Source organism: Tursiops truncatus, chromosome 1 (genome assembly GCF_011762595.2).
Source record: "Tursiops truncatus isolate mTurTru1 chromosome 1, mTurTru1.mat.Y, whole genome shotgun sequence".
Classification (NCBI taxonomy): Eukaryota; Metazoa; Chordata; class Mammalia; order Artiodactyla; family Delphinidae; genus Tursiops; species Tursiops truncatus.
Window position 1 is genome coordinate 172,419,113 of NC_047034.1, and position 18,264 is coordinate 172,437,376.

Genomic DNA, 18,264 nt, shown 5'->3' on the forward strand with positions numbered 1-18,264 from the left:
CGCGCCCTACTCTTGCCTGGGCCTGTGGCGGCTGTCACTTTTACAGACGAGGAAACTGAGGCCCGGGCAGCTCAAGGACACAAAATGACTGGCTAGTGGACGGGACGTGGGAATCCACGACTCCTGGTCCCGGCGCGGCCTGAGGACAGGCTGGTCTCCAACATCAGTAACAACAGCTAACGTCCACTGAGTGTGGGCGGTGAGCCTGCCCCGATCTCCCGTCACCTCACCTCACAATCACCCCAGGAGGAAGGTCTTATACGTATGAACACAGGCTCAGAAAGGTTAAGTCACTTGTCAAAGATCCCACAGCCAGGAAACGCAGGCCCCCAACTGGGGCTGTGTTAGAACTGCACGGCCAGGGCAGAGACAGACACTGAGACGAGGGAATCCCACACTTTACAGAGGAGTGGTTCGCAACCGGCGTGAATTCTCTCCCCCTCCAGGGAACACTGGGAAATGTCTGGAGACTTCATTCCCCACAGTTGGGAGGCACTACAGGCATCTCGTGGGGGGAGGCCGGGGATACTGCTGCACACCGCACAGCGCACAGGACGTCCCACAACAGACTTCTCCGGCCCCCAAGTGTCAACAGTGTTGAGGGTGAGAAGCCCTGTGTACAGTGTACATAGCAACGTAAGAACTGTCTCCCATTTTGGAGAACGTTGATAGAAAACTAGGTCACCAGGAACCAGGCTCCTGGGGGAGGGAGTGGACAGGACTAGCACTTGGGGGGAGCCCGTGATCTCGGGGCTGGCAGCCCTGTCTCCCGCCTGCTCAGTGACTGGAGAGGCCACTGGGGAAGGCCTGAGGGATGAGCGATGGCTGGTAAGAGGACGCGCCTCCTTCAGGCCAGCATCTGGGCGTCCTTTCAGAGGCCTCCCATCACGGAGCACGGGGACTGCCCACCTCCCAGCTCTGCCTCTCAACTCTCTGGGCAGCTCTGGGTGAGCCTCCTGCACACCGAGTCTGTTTCCAAATCTGTAAAATGGGCACAACGAGAATATATAGCTCACTGGAGTGACCGCTAATGGATATGGGCTTCTTATTAGAGTGATGAGATTGTCCTGGAATTAGATAGTGGTGACGGTTGCACAACTTTGTGAATGTGCTAAAAATCACTAAATTTATGTCATAAAAGGACGAATTTTATAATATGTGAATTATATCTCAATAAAACGCATATTGAAAATTTTTTACTTAAACAAACAAACCACAGGGTGGTCTCCACAGAGCCAGTGTGGCTACAGGAGTGAAACTGCTCCATGTGTGGTAATGCCTAGTTCGGCCAGAAGTTGTTATCAGGAAATGTCCCCTCCCCACGGGCTGGAGCCCATCAGGAAGTGTCCCCTCCCCACGGGCTGGAGCCCATCAGGAAATGTCCCCTCCCCACGGGCTGCAGCCCATCAGCAAAGCACCAAGAGGGGTGTTTGCTTCTTGGGAAGCCAATGTCCTTTGACTTTTTTACTCGAGTGAAGCGGCCCTTTTCAGCTGCATAGGGTGTGTGGAGACCCAGCGGAGGCTGGGTTGGGGAGGGGTAATGCCTGAATTGGGGCAGGGCCTGCTCACCCCTCACCAGGGAGCTGCGCCATGGCTTCCGTGTTGTGGGCGGGTCACTTAAGAAATTACCTATCACCAGAGCCACAGCCAGAACTCCTAGATCAGGAGTAAGCAAGTGACCCCCAGATGGACCACTTAAATACCCTGTACTTGATCAGACTTTTGAAAACTGAAGTGAAATTCAGAGGGCAAAGGGTTTGGGTTCATCTCCCCCAGCAGGGGCCACTGAGTGGACCATTCCAGATGGAATCCTGGCTTCCTCACTCCCTGCGGCTGCCTTGGCTTCGGCCCATTTCCAAGCCTGGCCCTCCACCTTCCCACTGCACCTGTGAGCTCCTGACTTCCTTCCAGTGCACCCTGTGTGCTCAGATAGCCCGAGCTGCTTTCTGTGGCTTGCAACCCGAGGACCTCAGGCACACACGCAGGTAAGGTACCTTCCCTCTAGTCTCGTCCTGGCCAGCAGTGCAGTGAGGGGAGCTGGACAACACTGCCCGGAGCCGGCAGCCCTGGAAGCCTCCAGGCTGTGAAATTCTGCAGATGGCGGGCAACAGAGGGGACCTCCAGGCAAGTGGACACACACCAACACCGGGGCTCTCACAGGCTGTGCCTGTGCTGACATTACAGCAACCCACCACCCTGAGCCGCAAACATTCACCTAACTAGTCACACTTAGCAGAGAGGCCTGATGCCTGCCAGAGGGAGGGGGCAAGAACCTGAGTTTCGCTGGCCAGAACTAGAGCAGGTCGAGTCATCCGGGCATGGTGAGAGTGGAAGCAGAGGTGAGCTGGCTCCCAATCCTGAAAGACCCCAGAATTTCCCAGGATGCTTGAGGTTAGTGGTCCATGGCAAGGAAGAGCCATCTGTCCATCACAGGACGCTGGGAAGACTTGGGAGAATAAAGGCCTCACCTCACCCTGCACTCCCTTCCGAGACTGTCAACTTGAAAGGTTTCTGTCTGGGCTGCACGTGGCAGCAGGGCCGCCAGCACCACCGACCCCACTGGTGGGAAGACCCCAGAGAGGAGACCCAGCAGCTGGAGCTTCCTCCAGCCTGGGCAGCTCTCACCACTAGGGGTCAGCATTGGACAAGGAGACCCAGGAGGCAGAGGGTGGGATTGGTCCCAGGAGGGGCCCACAGATCCTGACTTGCCCTGGGTGACCCCTGCTCCTGAAGCAACTGACCATAGAAAACCTCCCTCTTGTCACATCATCACTCACCATGTACAGGCCGGGCTAAGTGCTTCTCTTGCATCATTTCATTGAAATCCTCACAAGAGCCCTATGGGATATATGCATTTACCCTTACTGACACTTGATGGAACTGAGGCCCAGACAGGGGAAGGGTCCTGCCCAAGGTCACACAGCTAGAGAGCGATGGGGGCTGGATTCAAACCCAGAACCCATGGTGGTAACCACACCATCAGCCAGCATCAGTGCTGCAGAGAACGCTGAGTTCTCACTAAGAAACATGCGACTCCCCCCACCTTGGGAGTTCCCTACACACTCTCCTCCCAGCCACCACCACATTGAGCCATGGTGGTTTCAAAGGCCCTTTAAGCCACGAGCTCTCTAAAGTTGATCAAACATCTCTTGGGGAAGGCAGAGTGGGATAAAGACCCTCACCCCCACCCCAGGACCAGATAAAGGTCACTGAAGCTCAGAGAAGTTCAGTGAGCAGACCAAGGTTACACAGGAGCAGGTAGCACAGAACCCCAGGGCTCTGGACCTCAGTTCTGCTGACAGGCCGGGCCTGGAAACACCACCTAGACTCTCTGTCCCCACATGCAGCCTGCCCATCTCTGAGGAAAACACAGTGCATGTATTTTGAGGGATTTTTTGGATTAGAAAAAAACATTTTTTCCTTGAGGACCCAAGTAATATAATAAGACTGATGAAAACAGGGGAAAAAAAAGGAAATAAAAGCCACTTGTGATCTTACTATCCAGAGATAACCAATATTAATTTTTTGGTATTTTTCCTCCCAAAGGCTAGTGGATGGTTTCCAGCATCCCCACACGCTCGGCCCCAGTCAGGTGGATAAAAGGTGGTGTGGTTGCCACGACCAACCAGAGGGGTCATCCCAGACCCCGCCCCGGCCCCAGCCCCGCCCCTGCCCCACCCCCGCCCCTGCCCCGCCCCCGCCTCGGCCCCGCCCCTGCGGACTCCACTCTGGACTCCCAGGTGAGCCCACGTGCACTCCCTGTCTCCCAGCCATGACATCACTTCCGGCAGATGCCCCACCAGGCCTCGGTGGGTGAGCGGGTGGGGTCTCACCATGGCCAGCTCCGCCTCCAGCTCCTTCATGCGGTTATCCTTGAGGTCCAGCTGGGAGCGCAGTGCCGTGGCGTGGTCCGTGGCCTCCTTGGCTTGCCGCCGCAGCTCCCACTTCTCGCGCTCCAGCAGGTCCTTTTCCTTGGCCAGGGCTTTGACAGCGTCCTCGCTCTCCTGTGGGGAGAGGCCAGCGTTACAAGGAGTGCAGGGCGCGCTCTACCCTTGGCCCAGAGGGCCTTGACCCCCCAGACCAGAGGAAGCGCAGGGAGGCCCCACAGCACCGCAGGTGGCCGGGCGCTCGGGCCCTGGAGGAAGAAAGCCCTGGGTTGGAGACTGGAACAGAGACAAACTGTTAGTAGATGCTCAGCCGTTTTTTTTCAATGGATACATGAGCAAACAAATGTCCTAGGTAAGTTCTTTGAACTTATCAAGTCTTCATTTCTCCATATTTAAAATGGAGGGGGAATCAATACCCCTCATTTCAAAGATTGTTATAAAGACTAAATGACTTCATTTGAGGGAAATAGTTAAATGGAGCCTGATAAAAGTTAGGGTCATTAGTGGGTTTGGGCCTCTGTTCTGCTGTTTGGTAACGTGTGTGTCACAGGAAAACAGGGACAGAGGAGGCACCTGCAGCCCACCTGCCTTGGCTGCCACAGGGCCCTGCCACCATCCCACAGGGTCACAGCCGACGATGGGACAGGCTGGACCCCCAGCTAGCTGTGGTGTCTGAATGTAGCACAGTCCTCTGCCCGTCACCCCGGCCCCAGCTCCCGGCTGGTCCTCCTGCATAAGCTGTTTTCTCCGTGGTGCTGAGGGGAGGGCCATGGTCTCCAGCTGTGCTGGTCCAGCAGAGCCAGCAGGCAAGGAACAGCCGGCTGGATCGGGGGCCTGACCTCTGCTGGCAAGAGCCAATTTCAGGACACCAGGCATCTTTCCCCCAGAGGAAAGGTCCCTGCAGGGGGCCCTGCCCACCCACCCAGCCACAGTCTTCCCATCCACCAAATCGAGAGCCGAACTCCAGGTCTCTGTGCAGCCTGGGACCGCGTTGAGAGGCAACCATCCTGCCTTGTCTAACAGCCCTGTCACCGAAGGCCTGAATTCCAGATGGCCAGAGACTAGGAGGCCAAGGTCTGGCCCTTTCTGCATGGCTGTCACAGAGCTGGAGCTGTGGCTTAGGTTCCTGGGAAAGAGAGTGAGTCTGGGTCGAATCCTGGCTTTGCAAGAACAAGCTGCAATAACTGTCGTGCCTCAGTTTCCTCGTCTGTAACACGGGATCACGGCACCCGTCCTTGAGGGTGTTATTGTGAGGACTGGATGAGATAATCCAAGTTTAGAGCTCAGAACGGTGCCGGGGACACAGCAGGCGCTCACTCATGCACTCAGGATGCTGCTCAAATGTCTCCGAGAGGCCTTCCCTGACTAGCTAGCTAAGAAAGCAGCCTCAGCTGTTCCCAATCTGTTTCTCATACTGGTACCGGATACTGGTCATTCAACCAGTGTTCCTGGATGCCACCAGCAGGCACACACCAGACAAATCCCTGTGCCCGAGGAGCTGCACACTCTAGGTCATCGGCAGACACCCGGGTCGCAGAACAGCAGCCCAGCAGACAGCAGCCAAGGAACACTGCTGAGTAAAAGAAAGAGTGTTGGTAGCCGCTGTGACTGACTCCAAAGGCCGTCCCAGGACAGCTCTCCCAGCTGCGGTGAGTGGAGGACACAGGTGTCTGTGTCACCAGCCCCAGGCTTCTCAGTGTAGTCTAGAGGAGGTGGTGTGTGTGTCAGGGAGATGATTCCTTCCAGGACGTGTCTCCTAGGGGTCAGGGTGCCTGGGTGTGAAGTCTCAGCTCCATCCGCTACAAGCTGTGTGACACTGAACAAGTAATGCCGCTTCCCCAAACCTCAACCACCTCATCTATGAGAGAACGACACTATCACATCCCAGGGCGATGGTCAGAAGAGACTGGTAATGCGAGATGCAAAGCAAAAGCTGGCACTATAGCAAAAGCCCGGGCAAAGCTGTACTCTCGGGTTCTGGAAGCAAGGCTCTCCGCAGAGGGGCACTCCACCGCTAGTTATTTCTCTTCTCCTTTCTCTTTGAAGCTGTCTTCAGGTGGGGTCAGTGCAACAGCTGACAGGTATGGCCTCCTGGGTCACATGGTGGACCAGCCAGCTCTTTCCCCTGGAGCTGGGGACCACGTCCCAGCATCTACCCTCAGCACCTAGCAGCAAGCCTAGATCCTGGAATGTCCCATGAAATGAAGTGTGTGGATCAGAACCACTGAGAGTTGGCTGGTGTACTAGTGGCTGCCTAACATACCCCTGAATTAGGAAGAAGGTCCACTAGGACCCTCAGGATCATTTTTGTCTCTGTGTCTCTTTGCAGTCAGTAGCTCCACTAGTTGTGAGCAGACTGAGGGTTCCAGGCTGGGGGGAAAGGCTGTAGGTGCTTTCAGCCTTGGCGAAAACTCTGACACCCCCCTCCCATGATCACATCTCTGGCAGCAGGAGTGCAGGTCTCAGTAGCAACTGTCACGGAATGTTCTGTACACATCTCAAGTACGGTGCTGAGGTTTCAGATGCATTATTATATTTAAACAAGCACCTGTGAGGCAGGGTCTACGATTATCTCTATTTTACAGATGAGCAAACTGAGGCCAGAGAGGTAAAATAACTTCTGCAGCCCCGCAGATAGTGTGGTGGAGGTCTTAATCCTTGCTGGCAGTGGTGGCAGGAAAGGAACTGAAGGAGACCTGCCTGGGGCGTTGAAACCTGACGGGGATCAAGGTGGCCGGAATTTATGAAGGAAGGACTCGGCCCAACTGTTTGGGACCTTGGATGCCAACCTGAGAGCTGAGGTCCCTCTGGCGACTTGACCTAAGTCAGTTTTCGCCTCTGTAAAAGGGGGATGATGGGGACAATCATACCTCATAGGGTTGCTATTAAAAATAGCAAATGTAAAGAGATTAGGACCAAGCCAGCATACAGTAAGTGCACAATTAATGTTTGCCATTATTAATATTATCCTGTGTCAGGTGGTGACAGGTGGTCTCTAAAGATGGCCATCGTCATAGTCATTGTTAGGGTGCTTATCTAAACAGAGCCATCTTTTTTGATCCGCTTAGCCTTGTATCAGCATCACATTCCATTCATTCATTCATTCATTCATTCATTCATTCATTTATGCCTTGCAGCTTGCAGGATCTTAGTTCCCTGACTAGGGATTGAACCCAGGCTACAGCAGTGAAAGTGTGAAAGCGCCAAGTCCTAGCCACCGAACCACCAGGGAATTCCCGCCTGTTTGCTTTTCTGATCTGATCTGTCCTCCTTCAAGGTGCATGTTCTCAGGGAACACTTCCCCCACCCCCGGTTCCTGGATCGTCTGCGACCCTCAGACCCCCCGAGAAGGTCCTATCTGGGTTAATTTTCCGCATGGTTCTTGCTTCTTCACTGAGACTCTACCATCCTCCCAGAGGCAGGGTCCATGACTGGGGTCTGTGTGCGGTCAGCCAGGACCCGCTCCTGCCTGGCCAGAGGCTTCCTGAGAGCAGGTGGCTGTGTACTTCTCTGGGTTTGCCAGGGGGACCAACACCAGGCAGTGGTAGATAGATGAGAGACCTACAGAAGGGCCCTGAAACCCACTGTGGACTTTCCATGATCAAATGCCTGACTCTGAATCCCCCAGAGGCAATAATAATAATAATAATAATAACAACGACAAGCATTTTTCCCCTGGCATGCTTTCTGTGTACCAGAAACTTTAGTGCTAGCAAGGCTGGGCTCTGAGTAGTTGCGATCATTATCCCGGTTTTAGGGATGAGGCCACATGGCTAGCAAGTGGCAGAGGTGAGGGTCTAACCCACTGTCTGGTCTTAACCACTGTACCACCCTGCCTCCCAGGCCAAGTGTGATGGTTACTTTTTTTTGACGTACGTGGGCCCCTCTCCGTTGTGGCCTCTCCCGTTGCGGAGCACAGGCTCCGGACGCGCAGACCCAGCGGCCATGGCTCACGGGCCCAGCCACTCCGCGGCATGTGGGATCTTCCCGGACTGGGGCACGAACCCATGTCCCCTGCATCAGCAGGCGGACTCTCAACCACTGCGCCACCAGGGAAGCCCGTGATGGTTACTTTTATGCGTCAACTTCACCAGACCATGGGGTGTCCAGCTTTTTGGCCAAACATCATTTCTGGGTGTGTCTGTGCGGGTTTTTGGATGAGATTAACGTTTGAACTGGTAGACTCAGCAGCTCGCCTTCCCCAGTGGCAGGGGCTGGGGGAGTGGGCATCATCCGATCCGCTGAGAGCCCGAATGGAAAGTGGAGGAAGGGAAAAGTTGCTTTCTACCTGAGAGTTAAGCTGGGACATGGGTCTTCTCCCCTTGGATGGAACTTACAAGTCGGCTCTCCGGCTCTCTGGCCTTTAACTCAAACTCGATGACACCACTGGCTCTCTAGCTTGTAGAAGGCAGATCACAGGACTTGTCAGCCTCCACAATCATGTAGGCCAATTCCTTCTAATAAATCTTAATATATATATATTACTTCTCTGAAGAGCCCTAAAACACCAAGGAAGCTGATGATCTGAGGACGAGCAGTGTCAAGGACAAGGTCAGCCTGGTGCCCCTTGCCCCTGGGGCCAGCAAGTCACCAAAAGCAGGTATGGCTGTGGGCTGGTTGTCTGGCCCCTGCCCTGTGTCCCCTCCCCTCAAACAAACATGTCTCCCTATTGATGGGCATGGGGCTACTCAAGTAAAGGTTCTCCCTGCCTCACCTGCTGAAGAAGGACCAGGCTCCTGGGACCTGCCCTCCAGCTGGAGAAGGAGAAAGGTTGGAGGTGGACCAAGAGAGAGGCAGGTGGTGCTATAGTCTGAATGTTTGTGTCCTGCCAAAATTCATATGTTGAAATCCTAACACCTAATGTGATGACATTGGAAGGTGGGGCCTCTGGGAGGTGCTTAGGTCATGAGGGTGGAGCCCTCGTGAATGGGATTGATGCCCTTATAAGAGACCCCCAAGAGCTCCCTTGTCCCTTCTGCCAAGTGAGGACATGGCAGGAAGTCTGCGACCCAGAAGAGGACCAAGAAAGCAGGGAGCCGGGGGTTCCCTTTCCTCCTCTCTGCTTCCACAGGTTGTTGACCTAACACTCTGCCTGACCACACTCTGCCTGCAAGTGACAGGCCCGGGGGGGGGCCACCTTCTAGGGACCCAGCTCATCTCCTGTGGAAGGACAGGCAGGGGAAGCTGGGGCCCTGCTGCTCAGGGCTGGCACCCAGGGCACCAAGAGCTCCAGACCAGGCAGAGGCTGTGGGTGCCTGGCCCAGGAGCTCCCCCGGGGCTGTTTTCATCCTGGAGAGGAAGGGATCTGTATACTTGGGAGGTGAGAGGGCAGGTCACTGGTAAACACCAAAGTGGGCCATGGGGCTGAAGCTTTTAAATTCAAGTGCCACCTCTGACAGTCTAGCTCAGAGGGAACACGCGTGAATGCACTCATGCAACCAGGCCACCAGCCACTGGGAGAACCACTCAAACCTCCCACGGCCGAGGAAACTTAACGAGCTTCCCACCTCCGTTTTCTCCACGGAGTACATGCAAACCTTGGTCATAGCTGTTGTCATGTGGTATGATGTACTTGAAGGGCAGTTTTCAACAGTCTTTCCGCCCCGCTCACCAGAGGTTACAACTCTCTCCCTGCAGACACAGCAGCTTACTAAGGCCTGCTTCGTTGTGGGGACTCTTTTTTAAGTTTTGGGACCCTCTTCAGCATGACCACAGCACATATACCAGACAGATATTTACTGAACCAAAGTCCTTGGTCATCTGACCAGAAACTCCTACTCACCCCACAGAGCCCAACCTATATGTCACCGCCTCTGTGAAGCCTTCCAGGACTCTCTCCCAGGAGGCAGAATTTCCTGCTGTCTCATTGTTCTCCCCAGCCCTTTCTTCACACTCTCATTATGGTACTATTAGTAAGACACAGAGCTGACAGTCACTGAGCACTTAGCATGCACTAGGCGCTATGCTGAATGCCCTGTATCCATCATCTCATACGGTCCTCATCACAGCTCTGCAAGGTCTGCACCATGATCGCTGTTTTGCAGATGAGGAAACTGAGGCTCTGAGAGGTTAAGGGAGATGCCCAAAGGCACACACGTGGGAACCGGGATCTGAACCCAGGCTAGCCGGAATCCAGAACGCACACTGTCACTGACTGCGCTTTCCTGTCCAGGCTGGTTTGCCCAGGAGACATGGAGCCGTAACTAGGGGCTGTGCCTGTTCATCTCAGCGCCCAGACCTGGGCCTGACAAGGGGCCTCCCCAAGTGAGCATAAGGGGACACGAGCAGTGCATCTGTGTTTTGAGATTCAAGGCCAGACCCTGTGCCGGGTGGGGGAGGGTCAGTAATGAGGGGGCTGGTGGGTGGGGGGAGGGGAAGGGGCGGGGACTGCGTGCTGACCTTGCGGTGCTGCTCGTAGTTGCGGATGAAGTCGCGCAGCTGCTCCTCGCGGCTCTCCAGCGTGGCGTACAGCTGCTGCATCTGGCTCACCAGGTCCGTCTTTTCACCCTTTAGGCGCTTTCGGTCGGCTTTCATGGCTGGGGGACAGAGAACCGAGTTAGTTAGTTCCCGAGATCCTAGCTGCCTGTCACCCCGAACGCTGAGAAGGGACCCCGTCTCCTTCCCTTTTATGAACAGACGAGGAAACAGGGTTCAGAAAGAGGAAGTTTCTCTCCCAGGCTCCTATGTTACTCAGTGGCATTCCCCAGATTCAAACCTAGGCCCGCCTATCCCTAGCGTCCCAATTCTCATTTCTCAGCTTTACTGACCCAGCCAGGGGAGCAAGTCCTTGACTGAATGTCTGTCCCTGCCCTGAACTGCCTAGGTCCACAGAGGGAAAGAGCTGGAGGCCTGGTGAGCTTGTGACCCCCCTGCTCCCCCATCGCTAACCACGGCCCAGGAAGCTGATGGGATCCTTTACTTCCTGCTGAAATGAAATCCCAGGGCCCAGTCTGAGCCCAATAGAACTCAGCCCAGCCCGACAGTCCACTGTCTGCTCCATCTCCTTCACAGGGAAGAGTGTTTGATTAAAAACACACAGCAAGTTATGACACCAAAAGTATGAGTAACAGGAGAAAAAACAGATACACTGGACTTCATCAAAATTAAAGACTTTTGTGCTTCAAAGGACACCATCAAGAAAGTAAACAGTGCAAGGAATGGGAGAAGAGATTTGTAAACCATATATCCGATAAGGGGCTTATATCTGGAGTATATAAAGAACTCGTACAATTCAATAATAAAAAGACAAATAGCCCAATTAAAAAAATGGGCAGAAGATCTGAACAGACATTTCCCCAAGAAATAGCCAATAAGCACTCGAAAAGGTGGTTTACATAATTAGTCATCAGGGAAATACAAATCAACACCACAATGAACTACTACTTCATACTCACTAGAATGGCTAAAATATAAAAAGAAGACAGTGACAAGTGTTAGCGAGGATACGGAGAAACTGGAACCTTCATACACTGTTGGTGGGAATGGAAAATGGTACAGCCTCTGTGGAAAACAGCTGACAGTTCCTCAAGTGATGAATCATAAACTTCCCCTATGATACAGCAGTTCCACTCCTAGGTGTATATCTAAGAGAACTGAAAACGTATGTCCACACAGGAACGTGTGTACATATGTTTATAACAGCTGTAATGCTGAAACAACCACATGTCCATCAACTGATGAATGAATGTTTAAAAATGTAGTACATCCATATAACGGTACATTATTTGACAATAAAAAGAAGCAATGATGCATGCTACAATGGGATGAATCTTGAAAATATCATGTGAAGAAGGCAGTCATAAACGGCCACGTGCCGTATAATTCCATTCAAATGAAGTGTCTAGAATAGGGAAACCCATGGAGACAGAAATTAGACTAGTGGTTGCCTTGGGCCGGGGGCCGGAGATATGGAGGTGTGGCCAAAGGGCATGATGAAAATATGCTAATATTGATGTACATCTCTGAATATAATAAAAACTATTGAATCACGTACTGTAAACGGGTGAGTTGTATGCTATGTGAATTGTATCTCAATAAAGCTGTCACACAGACATACAGACACAGACACACAGACATGGTGCCCCGTGTTCCACACAGCCTCCTGGCAGCAGTGTGGCTTTTGCTCCCTCCGGACTCTCCTCACGGCACTGGCTCTGTACAGAAGGGAGTGGAGACGGGCAAGCCTGGGCTTGTGCAGGGCGGGCCCCACTGCCTTCCCCAGGGTCCCCAGAACTCCATCCCCTCCCCCCTCTGTGGAGAGAACACTGAGGAAGGAACTGTGGAGGCGGTGGGAAGGGGGCAAAGCAACTCCTTGGCTCTGGAAGCTTCCAGCCTGAGAAGGCACAGAGTGGTTAAGTAATTTGCCCAGAGTCACAGAGCCACATCTGACTCCAAGGCCCAAACACTTGACCCTACATTATGCTGCCACTACAGAGAAGCCCCCAAACCCCAGAGGGTCCCAGCCCCACGGCTAGCTGAGGGCAGTGATAGGGGGCAGGCAATGGCGGTGCCACCCCATCTTGTCCCGGACAGTGAACCTGCAAACTCAGCCTCTAATATGAAAAAGTATGGCATAAGGACCGAGGATCCTGGGCTCTGGCTCAGTGCCTGACGTAAGCTGCATCTTCACCCCCTACCTCCACCCAGCACCGCCCTGTAGAACAGGGTAGAGGCAGGTGAGCTGGGGGCAGTGTCGTCACGTGCAAGGAGCCCTGGGAAGACCCCTGCAGTGGGGACCGCAGGTCTTGGGGGGCCCTTTAAATTCCAGCTTTGCGCTTCCTGGCTGCTGCAGCTGGACTTGTCCCCTTCATGGCCAGCTTGGCTGGGCAGCAGCTCAGGTCACCGTGGCCGGAATTCCAGGCCTGACTCTGGGCTGGACCCTGCCAGGCTGCGGACCGAGAAAACACGAAAGCTGAATCTCGCGAAATGATGCCAGGTGAAGATCATTTAACAACGAAGACAAGGTGCCTCTGGAACCATGGCGTGAACCAAAAAGCTTCTGGCCGTCTGCCCAGCTTTTCAGAAGCACAAATGTCCACAACCCACCCAGGAAACTCATGTGGAGGACCTGCGAGCACCTGGGGACGCCCCACAGGCCTGAGGTGGGAAAGTGGGCGTGTGTGCTCATCGAGCCTGAACATCCCCAAGTATCCCCAACAGATGGGGGGTCCCCTGAAGGGGCGAACAGGTATTGTAACTCTTTAGGGAAACAAGGCACTTAGCCTGACAGACTCCCCAAGAAATAATTTAAACTACAGACACACAGCTATGAAAATTACACAGTGGAATGCGTCCTTCCTTTGTCATACGCATGCTTTTATTTCTCCTTCAAAACCCTGTTTGACGATCTCCAAACATCCTTAATGCAAGATGAGGTGATGGTCCACGAGCGTGACGGTCTCTCTCTGTGACCAGCCTCCTCCTGCCTCGGCCCCAAGCTCCCCAGCGCTCTGTTCTCCTTCCCGGCCACCCAGTTCCACCCAGGTGTGTCCCACGCCAGCAGCTAGGCCACTGGAACCACTGCCACGGTGACAGGTGATGTCATGCCCAGTAGACCCTGCAGGAGACCAGCCTGGCTCCTGGGAATGTGGGGACTCTGGGGGTGAGAGGGAGGGTGTGCAAGGAGGGACTGATTTTTCTAACTCAAGGAGGCTGGATGTTTGCATGAGCTGGAGGGTGGAACCAGGGCCCCAACCATGACCCCAAGACGACGGCGCTTCTCTGGGGCCATCACTCTTCCCAAGCTTCTGAGGTCTGCCTTTCCACAGCAGACGCCCTCCTCTTTCCCTGGCTTGGGATGCCATAGCCCCTAACCCAGATGCGAGGCAGGGTGGAGCAGTGTCAGCCCCGGTTTAACTTCTGCAAATGCGACTCTTGGCAGGTGGGACCAGAGAGAGAAGAAAGGTCCCTTGACTCCAGCCTTGGGCAAAGCAGACCCCCTCCTCCAGTGCCCAGGTGACGGGAGGCCACAGCTGACAGGCAAAGAGAACAGCGCAGGGTAATTCTTGGCTTTTGAGCTTCTGGGGGTCGTGGGCCTGGAGAGTAAGGGATTTTACAGGAACGCTGAGCACGAGGGGGTCTCTCCTTATGCACCGGGGCAGCGCCTGCAGTGAGAACCTTGCCAGGCAGTGAGGGACCAGGCTGTCAGCTTTCCCCTCTCCCAGTCTCGGTTTTCCCCCAGGATGGGCATGCTGGACTCTGTGAGCTTCCTTTAACTTCTGAGGTCCTAGATGACTTCTTGACCACTGTCCCCCACAAACATGTCCATGGCCTTGGCCAACACCACACAGCAGGGCGGACCGGCACTGGTCTGGGGTCAGAGGATCTGGGTTCTGTCCCTGGCTCAGAGTCCTAACCACCGGATGAGGGAATTCCCTGGCTCTGAGACCTCGAGCGAATCACGTAACCTCCCCGCACCTCAATTCCTTAGATATTAAAACAATTCCCATGGGCCAGGCACGGCTCTCAGCCCCCGATGGGTTTTTGTCACTTAATTCTCACAACTACCTTTTGAAGTCAGTCCACATTATAGATGAGGAAGTGGGCATCCAGGGAGATTAAGACACATGGCCAAGCAGTGAGTGGCAGTGCCCACCTGGCCCCAGCACCCTCCTGTCCCACAGCTTTGCTGGCTCTCAAACTGCCAACCCCCAACAAATCTGCACAGCCCGGTTGGCCTCATCTTCTCCTCGGGGCTTTGTGCTGGGGGTAGGGCTGCACCTGCCTTATGGAGGACGGAACTGAGGCTCACAGGGTTAACTGACACACCAAGACCCGCGCAGACCCTGGACTTGCATCCTTGGCGTCTGACCTTGAACCACTCACGCTCCTCCATCACCCCTACTGTGAAAGCACATCGCTGTGAACACAGAACCTTCATCGATCCATAAAACCAGTGGACGATCCAAATAGTCACACCAGTTACTCGTGCCTACAAGATACTGTTTCTGCAGCTGTCTCACAGTCCCAAGTGGGGAGGTTTCCGTTAAAGGCGGTTTGACATTCTTATACGCACCCCATGACTTCTCCGTGACTGCTGGAAGGAGGGTGTGTATGCGTGCGTGTGTGCGTCAGCAGCTCTTAAGGAATCCTCCACCAGCCACCCCCTCCCGCCTACAGGATCCTCAGCCAGCCCAAGGCATGGTCTCATTCCACGAGGTCAGATTTCCCATTAGTCTGAGCTCAGAAGTCTGCTGGCCTGCTTCTGGATTGTCCACGGCCAAGAGCCCTTGTGAAAATTCCAGCCTGGTGGACCCCTGACAAACACTGGGTCAGTTTTGGGGAGGGGTGGCCAACAGGGTCAGGCAGACCTCAGCCTGTGTATGACAATCCCAGATGCCACCAGCAGGGGGCCCCCTTTCTTTTCCACTCAACATTCCTGATCAGCATCTACAGATTCTGGGAAAGGAGGGGTGGGTAGGTGGGAGCCAGAAGGGCTTGGTAAACCACTCTGAATACACACCCACCAAAATGTTCTTCCAGCTCAACTTCCCTTTGACGGGGAAACTGAGGACCAGAGAGGGAAAGAGTATCAAATATCACATAGTGAATAAGCCCAGGCCTCCTGATCCTTAAGCCAACACAGTTGGGTTAAAAGCATCGGCTTTGGAGTCTGCCTGTCAAAATTTAATTATCTCTAGAATGGAGGATGAAAGCATAATCATTTCTGCCTATACAGAACAGACTGCCATATCTTGAGTGAACGGTCAGGTAGGGATCTTGAGCACTGGGGAGAAGAGAACCCAGAAAGACACAGCTCCAGATTCACAGAGCCCTGGATTCCAGTCTGGCCTTTGCCCCGTCCCACCTGGAGGGTCTTATTCGCAGGTCACTCCTCTGAGCAAAAGCTTCCTGAGCTGTTAAGCTGAGGATGATATTCTCTACCTTTAAGGCTCTGTGTGACATTACCCAACAGCAGGTGCTCACTGAATGTTAGCAGGTGCCCCTTGAATGTTAGCATCGTCTCCTGTCATTCAGCTCCTATGCCTGCACTCAGGCCCCCAAAAGTCTCAGAAGATACAGGCTGACTTGGCTGACAGGCTGCATTCTGAGAAAAGGACCAAAGGGAGAAGCCAGGGCAGGGAGAAGGAGGCCGCAGCCCAGGGAAGCAAGTAAAAGATCCCAGACTTATGGCCCTGGGATGGGTATAGCCTAGTTTATCTTGCTTTTTCCTGTTTGAGGGCTGAGTAAGGTGAGTTCAGAACAGGTCAAGGTTCAACCTACTTTACAAAGGTTAAGCAGACTTGCCCCATCAGGCAGTGCTTACCTAGCAAAGGAGAGCCAACCACTCGCTTGGATAAATGGAAGCCACTGGTGGTGACTGAGAAAACTGTACCCGCTGAGCCAGGTCAGATGTGGGCTTGGCTGGGCGGTCTGACCTAGGGCAGCTCTGTTCCTCACAAATGGAAACTCCCCTTTTCTTCTCATTGCCAGGTGAGGTGGGTTGACCAGCTCACATGGCCAATGAGAGGCAGATCTGGCACCTGACCCCAGTACTTCAACGTTCAGGCCCATGATCTTTCCATAATCCCCCATAGCTCCTCTCTCCAAGTGCAGGCTAAAAAGTTAGGCAGTGTGACCTTTCCAACCTCCTGCCTAGGGCAGGAAAGGAAACTATCTGGAATACAGGTTCTCATTTTCCAATCCTGTGTCCATGCAGACATGACTAATCAACCAGGCTCTATAGGAACCTGGGTTGATTGGGGATGTCTGCCATGGGACGACGGGAGAGAAACGCAGATTTGCCAGGTCTGCCTCAGACGGGGAGGCAGATGCCATCACTGACTGATCAGAGTTGGCATGTTTGAGAATGATTTGGTGAGCCTCTTCTGGGTCAATGCTGTGCCAATTACCACTGCATTCCGTGGAACCAAGGTCAACTCCGTTTAACCAAAAGAGAAAGAAGCAATTCTCTCAACTGGTAGAAAACCAGTCCATTCACATCAATGAGATGGTGGTAGACAAACTCCAATCTGCAAGCTTAAAGGTGAGAGAGCAGACTATTTCCCTCAATTGGGTTAAAGGTAGATGAAGCATTACTGGGTTTACTTACATATTTTTATGTCCACCCCAAAGAGCAATATAAGCTCCTTGGGAGCAGGGACCTGGCCTGCCTTGTTCACCACTGTATCCCCAGCATCTAGAACAGTGTCTGGCACATAGTAATTGCTCAGTAAATACCGGTGGATTGACTCTCAAACGAACGACTGAACAAAGTAGACAGCCTGGGAAGGAGTGGGGACCTGGTCCACAGCCATCACTGAGAAGCATCCAATATTTCCGGGGTCCTGGGGGCAGAGAAGGTTCTACTTCCCTTTATTCTGTCTCTCCTTGCCTTCCGGGGTGGGACATGGCAGGCTAATTTCCCTGTGGCCCCTGATAGGACCCCGAGCCTCGATGCTCTCAGGGCTGACTGCAACATGGCTGCAGTTCTTGCCAAACTACCCAGGGCTCTGTGAACCGTGTCCACGGCCACTTCACGTTGTTCCAGCCATGCCCCAGCAGGACACAAGGAGACTCAAGTGGACCAAAGCTTCCCTGCTGACCCAGGGCACCTGCAGAATTTTAAGGAGCTCACGGCTGGGGACAGACCTCAGACACTGTGCTTTGCACGGGAGCGAGGTGTCTGCTTCTCCCATGGGGCTACCCTGCCATCAGCCTGGTCACGACTGTGCCTTCCCTTTGCCTCGGAGAGGCCACCCTCCTGCTCGGCTCCCTCTGCCCAACCTGGGGGCCCCCTGAGCCGGCAAGGCTGCCATGTTTGGCTAGGCAGGAGGCTTTGAGACCAGGTCTCCCTTCAGGACAAGGGCCCACTCAGACGTGAGGGTTCTTGGACCGTGCCTTGCACTGGATTTCTCCCAACATCACATGAACATGCAATTCTCTCTCACATCTTTAATAGAAAAACTGCATGTGACCCCTCTTCCCCTCCAGCTCTCATTCCACTTCTCTTCTTCCTTTTGGAGCAAAGAAGTTTGGAAAGACTGTGGCCCCCGTGCGTCCATTCCCCTCCTGCCGTCCTCTCTGACACGTGCTCATCTCCAGGTCACTGATAACCTCCAAGCCACGAGCCCCACCGTCCTCGCCTATGCGCTCCTTGGCGTGGGGGATGCTTCTCTGCACCCTCCCAGCCCCTCTTTCCCGGCTTCTTCTCCCGTCTCTGGCTGCTGTGTCGCTGCCTCTTGGCTCCCCTCCCCTCCCTCTGACCTCCAGGCATCAGCGGGCTCGGCCCTCCTGTACCACGGTTTCCTGGCTGGGCTCATCCAGCTTCCCAGCTTTAAATCCACCCATATGCTGATGCTTCCCGGCCTGGACCTCGCCCCAAACTCCACCCTCAGAGCCAAGAGCCTCCCACGCCAGGTGTCTAACAGCATCTCCA

At 54.0% G+C, this 18,264-nt stretch overlaps 1 protein-coding gene across 2 annotated transcripts in view; it reads right to left on the reverse strand.

Annotated features, from left to right (window-relative positions):
• Positions 1 to 18,264, reverse strand: part of LOC101336082 (kazrin) — a 144,003-nt gene that overhangs the window by 41,264 nt on the left and 84,475 nt on the right. For both annotated transcript variants that reach the window (XM_073795741.1, XM_033842974.2), the window contains exons 3-4: positions 10,287 to 10,423; positions 3,834 to 4,004 (exon numbers count right to left, since the gene is read on the reverse strand). In XM_073795741.1, coding sequence (XP_073651842.1) covers positions 3,834 to 4,004; positions 10,287 to 10,423 — 308 coding nt within the window. The remainder of the gene's footprint in view (positions 1 to 3,833; positions 4,005 to 10,286; positions 10,424 to 18,264) is intronic.